Source organism: Centruroides sculpturatus, unplaced genomic scaffold (assembly GCF_000671375.1).
Source record: "Centruroides sculpturatus isolate CEXI.00-Female unplaced genomic scaffold, Cexi_2.0 scaffold320, whole genome shotgun sequence".
Taxonomy (NCBI): domain Eukaryota; kingdom Metazoa; phylum Arthropoda; class Arachnida; order Scorpiones; family Buthidae; genus Centruroides; species Centruroides sculpturatus.
The window spans coordinates 594681-605744 of record NW_019384745.1 but is presented as its reverse complement, the minus strand read 5'-3'; the positions used below and the strand labels follow the sequence as shown (position 1 = coordinate 605744).

Here is an 11064-nt window from a genome sequence, read left to right as displayed (position 1 = left end):
ATTAACCCTAAATCGAAAAAAATTTCCAACTCGGAATTAACACAAAATTCTAAGGTTTTGTTTGTGTACAGTGGGCGGTCTGCCGAGGACTTTCTATGGGGAAACTGGTCCCTATTTAGCTGTTAAAACGTGAAGAAAACCCGGAAAACTCCACGTGGCCAGCCCTTGGCGATACTCGAACTCTTGCTCAGTGGTTTTATCCACTCGGCTACAAATTTCTAAGTAGAGATTTTAATTATTAAAATTGCAGCCAGGCATTGTGACGATGTCACAGCAAATAATTGCCCGTTAATCATATTTTTAATTTATTTAATTTAAAATACAGTATACGCTCTTTACCTCAAATTAGTAGAGGCTTGCCCCTGTACATCATACTTTTCCTTTAACAATAGAGTCGTGCTGGTAATCGATTAACTGTTTTCAGAGAAAAATTTGAATTGAAATAACGTGACTCCCAGTTTACGTCAGAAGTTCATATATAATTAATCGGGGTCTCCTGTCCCTAAGATTTCCATATCCGGTCTCGTCTTTCATCTATCTAACTCCGTTCTCGAGATTAAGGAAAGACGGACGGACGGATGACAGTATGGAAATTTATGTCTCCGCCTTTTTGAAATTGCAAGGCAAAAATAATTTATTCAGAAAGGAAAAACAGTCGATCTTGAATGAATAATTTTGTCATCGTAGAAATAAGCTGATAATTCATTTTCATGGGACTACTTTTAAAACAGGATCTCAAATTCTGGCCTAGATTCTACTGGACGTCATCCAAAATAGTAAATAATTTATCGAATCGATCACAATATCTTGTCGTTACATTATCAGATATATTTGTATGATCATTACTTAATTTTTTATATAATTTATAAAATGAAATAAGGAAGTAAAATATTTTAGAATTAACAATGAAAGCGAGAAATAAAAAGTTAACGTTGATTAATTCCAGGAGAGTAAAAGCGTAGAGTTTTAATTTGTTATTGAAATAAAATACGAGTAGATATGCAAATATCCGAAAGACATGCGTAGTACAAAAACTTGGTACAATGTTGCTCATAGAAAGTATGCGATGTCAAGAAATCATACGTGGATGATTATTTAATTTCGATATTATTCAGATTTTTCTTATAATCCAATTATAGATTATTTCAATGCTAAAACTAATTATTAAAGTTGAACGTTATTGAAATAATAATATTAACTCAATATTCTTTCAATTTTGCTTTATTAAAACAACTCAATTCTCTCCCTAATAGAAAATATTTTATAAATATTAACTAAACAGAAGAAATATATTTGCTGCATGATAAATCTTCACTGAGAAGAACTTTCCTTTTAGCTGTTAAGTCTAGACATCAGCACTAAAGTTTTAGGAAGAGCTAATTAGTTTCGTTGAAAAATATTCTTTAAATTAGGTTAGTAAAACAATCCGGAAGCCCATCAGACGCGATATTTATTTGGAAGATTATTCTCAGTCTACTCATACTTTACTAAACTATTTCGTAACTTTTCAGTAATGTCACAGTTCCGAAATTTACTGATTGGTATCTCTTACCTTTTAAAAGTTGGTTAAAGTCTAGAGAATCACCCCTCTTAATATCTATAAGAATCACCTGAATAATTAAGTGGCAAGCATAAAGGAATTATTGTAAATAATAAAACCTTCAAATATTCCGAATTCTAAACTGTCAGAAAAAGTTTTTCAACCCCCTTTTCTACGAAATCTAAAAAATTATTTGTTGTTTTAATTGTTCAGTATGTGTGGTTTCATCTTCTCTTTGCTTGGACTTGATGATGAATAATTTTGATGATGACATTATTTGTATGACTTTTATCTTCATCTTTATTCAAATTATAAAGTATAATCAATCGATAGTTCGAACCATTACGTTCATAAAAAATAGACTATCATGGATTGTTTATTTAGCTGCTTACCTCTCACTTCGTGCTTTAAATAATAAACAAAATGTCTGAATAAGAATTTCAAAAATTAGAATTTGAACGAACTTTCCGTATAATTCTATAAGAATAATGCCAACTTACATGTTTCATTTCCTAATTCCCTCTAAAAATATTGTTTACATCTGTATTTTATTCAAATTATCCAAAGATGGAAATGGTTCCATTCAGTTTATTATTATTATTTTTTAACTCTATACCCTTTGGGCACTAAGAGGGCCTCTTTTAGCAAACCCATTATGGGGCGGCCGGGTGATAGATCGAGATAGAAGAACGAGGCATGACATATCCGGGCGAACCACTCACAACCTGAAAACGAAACTCCAAGAATTTTTCTTGGAGTGTCGTTTTCAGGTCGAAGAAACTCCAAGAATTTTCCTTGGACCCGTGCAGATTCGATTCCGGGTGCCCAGAGCGGTAGGCTGCCACCTTGACCGCTCGGCCGTCCAACCATCGAACCATTTCCATTAATATGAGTTTGTTTGCAACCAATAATGATGTAATGTTGCAATGTTTTTCAAATCTTCCTGTTTTCATAAAAATGAGGTAGTATTGTAGATAAAGTGTGCCGAAGAAACAGGCTTAACATTGGAAAATTATTCCTTTTTCAAAAACTCGTTTACATAAAATATTCCTTGAAATAATTATATAAAACAGAAAACTTATTATATATCATGGTGATATGGATCATTATACTTTCAGAAATAACTTAATTCTAGTACAGTATAAGGAGTGATTCTATTTGCCACAGAATCTAATCATTCCTGATTACTACATTTGTTGAAATGTTACTTTTTCCATTAAAATACTTAAAAAGATGAATTCCATTATCCTCAAATTTGAGCCTTAGAAATAGTATGTGGAAAATAATAATTTTACACAAACATATAATACATTTATAAAAATATGCTCAAAATAATTTACAACTATAAACATTTAACTGCAGAAAATTTAATTATACATATGTAATTTCTAACTATTTTTAATATATGTAAAATGTATTTTTTTATTCCAAAATCTCTCTCAAACTCTTAATTTATACCAATAGCAACAGATTTATAAACAAAAGAAAGTGCTATGTAAATTTTATATTTATTCTTAAAAAATTATATTAAAACAAATAATGTTATATTATTTTGTAACTATTAAACAATGTACGTTAATTTACATGGAATTGATTTATGAATAATATATTTAACAGCATAAAACATCCATTTCTCTCTGTGGAATGCAGACTATTCCAAGATTTGTAAAAGTGTTGCCAAAGTTTATTACATTAATCTTATAGCTTAATGATATAAAGTTAATTTCAGAAAATCATTTAAAATTTTTGCCTCTTTTAAGAAAAACTCTTCCATTTGTTGAAATCTGTCGAAATTAGATCAAGGAACATTTATTAATAGATCATCTCTTATATAAAGGATTTCTGAAAAAATTGTGCCTACATTTTGATAGCCCGATTCAAACATGACTTTTTTAAAAATAAATCTTTACTACTGCAGGTTTTCTATGGCCAGCAATTGAAAAGTATAAGCAACTATCTCAATAGACTTTTTCATGAACAATTTGAAAACTAAAAATGTCATATCTGATAATTTAATGATTTATCATACTGTAAGAACATACATCTATTATATATTTTAATATAGGTAACTTCCCACAGAGATAGGCAGAGGAAAAGTTTATAATAGAAAACTAACCAAATGTTGGTCATAAACAAATGTATATTTTTTGGCAGTCTATATACTTTTACAAAATAACCGTGGTATGGAAAAAATATCATTAACATTGATCATATCTCTACTGTCTGAAGATAAAATAATCAATCTCCAAAAAACATTAAAATCAAGTTGCTTACTTGATATCACATTAATTAGTATCCAAGTGCACATGAAAAATTTTTTTTTTTTATTTCCATCTAACTAATTTATATGAAAATAAAACTCAAAATAAGGAGAATAACTGACCTTTGACCAAAAAATTTTAATTTTTTCGAAATAAAATAAAAACCTGAAATGGTAGAGAGATGAATACTTCAGAGCTCTTATTTAACTCCATGTTATTTTTCCCTGTGAAAATGGACAGAGAAATAAGTTTATAATATAAAACTACTAATTATTGATGAAGATGAGGATTGGGTGAATCGTATATTGACAAATATAATACAGTCAGTATAAATAACTTACTCGTACACTTCACAAATGTATATCGAACTCAGATAATCTACTCTTAACTACTTTAGCAATACTAAAAATTCAGTATCTAATGACAACAGGAGGTTCAGACATTCAAACATCCTACTGTCTGTAAGTAGACAAGAAACTAGCATCCAATATGCTTACTGTAAGAGTTTATAACATGCAATCATTCTCACAAGCATACATTCATGCACACAGACACAAATATACATATATATTTATATACATGTACTGTACAGTACATCATATCCAATTTTTGTAAAACACAATCCTTCCAATAAGCTTAATGTACAGTACTTTATTGTATGACATTTAACAATGAGTGCGGCACAAACTTCCCAATGTCTAAACTACTGAAACTATGATATTACAAACAGTAGTTAAGTCTAGATTCTCAGATTTTGTGCTGTAATCTTTATGAGAGGTGTTTTACATAATAAAATGCTTTATTGATTATTGTTATAATGATACTGTTTCATATAAATTAGTTGGATAGGAGCAAACATTTAAATACAGGAAATGACTTCATTAATCCTGTATATTAATTTCAATACACATGGCATATTATTTAAAGATTCTATAAATTCTAATAATTAACCAATTTTTCCGTATATAACTTACCTAATGTTCTGAGAATTGTCTGTTTTCTATATCCTAAACTGGCTTTTGAGTCATTTAGATTATTCTCTCCTTTGTTGTTGCTAATTATTTTTTCAAATACTTTTAATATGTAGAAGATATGATTGCTGTATCTTCAAATTCTGTGTGTAGCGTCTTTGCAATTAAAGCAATAATTTTGGTAGACGATCAAACAGCAATTAGTTAGAAAACATTACGGTTTATTTAAAACACTTTAATTCAGATGCATTTCGAGTTGGCTTGTATTCCCAACCCTCTCCAGTGCTGTTAAAATTACAAAAAACAAGTGAGTTTCACCACATTGGTAAGTGGGACGTACCAAAAACGAGGGGTGACAATAACATAAAAAAACTTGCATGTTATATAATGGTACAGCATAGACTTGTGTGACAATATTTTTATTACATAGTTGTATGACTATTTTCTATAATATGAAAAAAGTAAAGGACATGACTGTTTAACACATCATTTATATAAAAATATATAACATAGATTATTAATTTCAAAATATCTATAAATACTTACATTTTTAGTTAATATGTATTATTCCCGATAAAAAATGAAATACAGTAAAAATTGACAACTGGTGTTATCCGGTGTTCACAGAGTAACAGTATACCGACAAGTAATGTTATTTAAACCATTCCTAACATTCCGTACAAGGGGGTGTGCTTTTAAACAATCTTTAATGCGTGGAGGCGCGCTCTGTTAGTTTATACCATTGGGAGTCTTATTGACATGCCTTCTGAAATATTAATTATGTTATCTTTAGGGTGTTTTTTGATTTCAATGTGTTCTTTAAATTTCCTTTTATATGTGTCTTTTTCTAAATAAAAACAATATAAAAGTGTTACATTTAGAAAAAGACCCATATAAAAGGAAACTTAAAGAACACATAGAAATCAAAAAACACCCTAAAGATAATTAATATTTCAGAAGGCATGTCGATAGACCCCCAATGGTATAAACTAACAGAGAGCGCCTCCACGCGTTAAAGATTGTTTAAAAGCACACCCCCTTGTACGGAATGTTAGGAATGGTTTAAATAACATTACTTGTCGGTGTACTGTTACTCTGTGAACACCGGATAACACCAGTTGTCAATTTTTACTGTATTTCATTTTTTATCGGGAATAATACATATTAACTNTAAACTTATATCAAATAATTTTCTCAATTTAAAACATTTTTCAATTTTCACAAAAAAGTAATAAACTTAAAGATTTTTCTGAGATTCTCTCAAGATTACTGGATTTCTCGAGTGTTTGAGAAATAAAAAAATTTCATCGGATATAAATCTGTATTCATTAAAATTATTGTTTTGTTTTAAAGGTAAAAATGGATCCTTGACGTTTTCTAGAAGATCCATCCAAAGGCTACAATGATCGGTAAGTAAGGCTTCTACTTTATATATTTAATATAATCATCATAATATATTTTTACTATTGTTTTATGAAACATATTAAGCAAAATATAAGTATCCTTTTTAATACAGTATCTGATCAATAAGAATAAGAGATTTAGCGTTTCTTTATAAACAATTTGATGATCTGTTCTCAATTTTCTGAATGAACATTAAGGAATACAGCATTAACATAGACAAAGCACGAACTAGAATATTTTAAATTACCAAATTTCTAAGACCATTCTAATAGGGGTCTATGATTAAACTTTCATAGAAATAAAAAATATAAAAAAAAATTGCAATTATATGCCGACTAGAATTATTCTTTTTCAATTTTTCGTGCGGAATTGTATGCAAATCACGTGAAAATTCTATTTTTCTAACTAACACATTGTTACTTAATATCAATGAAAAAGCGTTCACCATTACAATAAGAAGTTTCAAATACGGATAATCAGGACGAACCGACATGTAAAAACTAAGGCAGTTACAAAAAATAAAGATATCATCCTATACAACTCCACGTGGCATGGGAATGTGTTATTGGGCGCGTTGACTGATAATTTCGTAAGTTACGTCATCTAGTCTTTTAAGGATTCTTTCTTTAATCGTTTTTCCTTAAATCATTAGAAATGAATTATTGCGTGTAGTTAATGGAAGAAATTTTATTCAATGAAAAAATAAACATTTTTTTATATTGAATATTTTTGGTTTAAACATCAAGATAAAGGATATTTCAATTAAAAATTTCGATTATACTTTCAATGTTAAAACTAATTTTTTTTTTTATGTCTACTATCTTTAATTCATTTCATGAATAGAATAACTTCTGTAAACCGGACTAGTTAAAGCGAAAATTTCATTATCGTTTAACCTTCATATTACTGAATTAACTTCCTGGCAATTATTTAACTAACTTCCTTTTTTATTCAAGCAATAACAAAACATTTGATAGACTATCATCTAACAAAAGGATTTTCGATTTTTCAGATGATCTCCTCTTTGCCTGTGTCATTATATTTCTTTTATTCTCGCAAATTAAGTTGGACAAGGTAAGACCGATATCAAATTTTCTCTAATGCATAAAATTTGTATTTTATGAATCCTAGTAATGTATTAATTCCACAAATGACATCATCGAAATACGGTATTTATATAATTTCTCTGATAAGAATCACCCGAAAAAACTATATACAGTATACATAAAGTCAAAATATGTTAGGTAAAGGCCTATACCGTTTTAAGTGTCCACACCAAATAAAGCATGAGTATTCTTGATACCTAGAAAAAATATTGTGTCACCTCATCTCTACTTAAGCCCAAGGAAACTTTTTATGTTTTGCAGTTTCATTATTGTAAATACTCAGGTCAATAAATGTATATTTTAAATACCAAGACCACTGTTTATATCATCTCCCAACCCAACTTCATCAAATCCCTACCTCCTCAATGGCTCAAGCAACTCCTGACATATGCAACAGTAGTAGTGTATATAAATTTAAAATAAAGGAGAATTTATTTTTCTCCTCATTAATAAATTATATTGCTTTTTGCTCAGAGGATGATTGCAAACCTTTGAGCCTTGAATTCCAACAGACAAACTGTTACATAGGAAGAGATATACTTAAAGTATACAAACTATATTTAATGTACAGTACATTACACGGTTACTAATTTTGCATATTTAAAAATATTCTAGTCGCCCAGACTGGCCGTCATATAGAATTTATAGAAAATTAAATTTATATTTTATATAAAGTATATAGGCATATAATATATTCAATTAACAAAAATCTGTAAAATATTTATATGCAAATCATTTAAAACTGTAAATGTATTAAACAATACACCACTACATTAAGTAAATTTGTACTAGATAACTCTTTTTAATTTTTGCACACAACAGGATGGAAAATATCCTTTACTGAACGCTATACCTGATACGAACTTTACTTGCGGTCATCGATCACCCGGTTATTACGGAGATCCTCATCCTCTAGCGCAATGCCAAGTGTATCACATGTGCATGGGAGGACGCCATTTTGCCTATCTTTGTCCCAATCACACACTCTTTCATCAGGATCGACTCGTCTGCGATCATTGGTATCACGTAAGTGCATCGAATTTTTTTTTATTTATTAAATAAGGGAGAGGATTTGGATCATTCTCAGGGTCAAAATAATCTATTTTTTGGATTTCTATGGATACTCGGCTTTAATTTACCCCTATTTAAGTAAATAGATGTAGATTTTTATTTACAGGTGAACTGTACAGATATGGAGAGGAGATACAGAATCAACGAAGAACTGTTTTCTAAAAAATCCTCTCGGACATCCAACAAGACGTCGATCATTTTCTCCGGAAAAAATAAACATAAATCGAAATGTAACGGATGTCTCAAGTACTATTTTCGAGATAAACAGTTGTGTGTCCCGTGTGTCAGACCTCGATGATATGAAAACTGTCTTTCCAATTTTTTCTAAGACTCAAATTCGGGTCCACGATCGAGTCCAGAATTAAAACAATTTGTCAATGAGTGAAATCCTTCGAAACAAAGAATGGGTATTTTACTTTTGGACGATTTGATGACCTGATTGGTACCATAAAGAAACAATTTATGTAAGAAAATACTTCATCGAATGTGCTTTATTAAAATTATAAAATAAATTTATATGTATATATTTACAATGAAATTATATATTCAAATTATTAACCCTAAATCGAAAAAAATTTCCAACTCGGAATTAACACAAAATTCTAAGGTTTTGTTTGTGTACAGTGGGCGGTCTGCCGAGGACTTTCTATGGGGAAACTGGTCCCTATTTAGCTGTTAAAACGTGAAGAAAACCCGGAAAACTCCACGTGGCCAGCCCTTGGCGATACTCGAACTCTTGCTCAGTGGTTTTATCCACTCGGCTACAAATTTCTAAGTAGAGATTTTAATTATTAAAATTGCAGCCAGGCATTGTGACGATGTCACAGCAAATAATTGCCCGTTAATCATATTTTTAATTTATTTAATTTAAAATACAGTATACGCTCTTTACCTCAAATTAGTAGAGGCTTGCCCCTGTACATCATACTTTTCCTTTAACAATAGAGTCGTGCTGGTAATCGATTAACTGTTTTCAGAGAAAAATTTGAATTGAAATAACGTGACTCCCAGTTTACGTCAGAAGTTCATATATAATTAATCGGGGTCTCCTGTCCCTAAGATTTCCATATCCGGTCTCGTCTTTCATCTATCTAACTCCGTTCTCGAGATTAAGGAAAGACGGACGGACGGATGACAGTATGGAAATTTATGTCTCCGCCTTTTTGAAATTGCAAGGCAAAAATAATTTATTCAGAAAGGAAAAACAGTCGATCTTGAATGAATAATTTTGTCATCGTAGAAATAAGCTGATAATTCATTTTCATGGGACTACTTTTAAAACAGGATCTCAAATTCTGGCCTAGATTCTACTGGACGTCATCCAAAATAGTAAATAATTTATCGAATCGATCACAATATCTTGTCGTTACATTATCAGATATATTTGTATGATCATTACTTAATTTTTTATATAATTTATAAAATGAAATAAGGAAGTAAAATATTTTAGAATTAACAATGAAAGCGAGAAATAAAAAGTTAACGTTGATTAATTCCAGGAGAGTAAAAGCGTAGAGTTTTAATTTGTTATTGAAATAAAATACGAGTAGATATGCAAATATCCGAAAGACATGCGTAGTACAAAAACTTGGTACAATGTTGCTCATAGAAAGTATGCGATGTCAAGAAATCATACGTGGATGATTATTTAATTTCGATATTATTCAGATTTTTCTTATAATCCAATTATAGATTATTTCAATGCTAAAACTAATTATTAAAGTTGAACGTTATTGAAATAATATTAACTCAATATTCTTTCAATTTTGCTTTATTAAAACAACTCAATTCTCTCCCTAATAGAAAATATTTTATAAATATTAACTAAACAGAAGAAATATATTTGCTGCATGATAAATCTTCACTGAGAAGAACTTTCCTTTTAGCTGTTAAGTCTAGACATCAGCACTAAAGTTTTAGGAAGAGCTAATTAGTTTCGTTGAAAAATATTCTTTAAATTAGGTTAGTAAAACAATCCGGAAGCCCATCAGACGCGATATTTATTTGGAAGATTATTCTCAGTCTACTCATACTTTACTAAACTATTTCGTAACTTTTCAGTAATGTCACAGTTCCGAAATTTACTGATTGGTATCTCTTACCTTTTAAAAGTTGGTTAAAGTCTAGAGAATCACCCCTCTTAATATCTATAAGAATCACCTGAATAATTAAGTGGCAAGCATAAAGGAATTATTGTAAATAATAAAACCTTCAAATATTCCGAATTCTAAACTGTCAGAAAAAGTTTTTCAACCCCCTTTTCTACGAAATCTAAAAAATTATTTGTTGTTTTAATTGTTCAGTATGTGTGGTTTCATCTTCTCTTTGCTTGGACTTGATGATGAATAATTTTGATGATGACATTATTTGTATGACTTTTATCTTCATCTTTATTCAAATTATAAAGTATAATCAATCGATAGTTCGAACCATTACGTTCATAAAAAATAGACTATCATGGATTGTTTATTTAGCTGCTTACCTCTCACTCCGTGCTTTAAATAATAAACAAAATGTCTGAATAAGAATTTCAAAAATTAGAATTTGAACGAACTTTCCGTATAATTCTATAAGAATAATGCCAACTTACATGTTTCATTTCCTAATTCCCTCTAAAAATATTGTTTACATCTGTATTTTATTCAAATTATCCAAAGATGGAAATGGTTCCATTCAGTTTATTATTATTATTTTTTAACTCTATACCCTTT

At 29.6% G+C, this 11064-nt stretch overlaps 2 protein-coding genes across 2 annotated transcripts in view; one reads left to right on the top strand and one right to left on the bottom strand.

Moving 5' to 3' along the window:
- The window catches only part of LOC111628442 (protein MCM10 homolog), a 69639-nt gene extending 64617 nt beyond the window's left edge, over window positions 1-5022 (bottom strand). The window contains exon 1 of the mRNA XM_023372233.1: window positions 4776-5022. The gene's annotated coding sequence lies outside the window, so the exon portion shown is untranslated. The remainder of the gene's footprint in view (window positions 1-4775) is intronic.
- A 1018-nt stretch (window positions 5023-6040) lies between these two features.
- Window positions 6041-8714, top strand: LOC111628435. The gene is made up of 4 exons (XM_023372219.1): window positions 6041-6181; window positions 7189-7250; window positions 8105-8308; window positions 8460-8714. Exons 1-4 carry the CDS (start codon window positions 6175-6177, stop codon window positions 8649-8651), a joined length of 465 nt encoding a protein of 154 aa, XP_023227987.1. The 5' UTR covers window positions 6041-6174; the 3' UTR covers window positions 8652-8714.
- Window positions 8715-11064: the final 2350 nt, after the last annotated feature.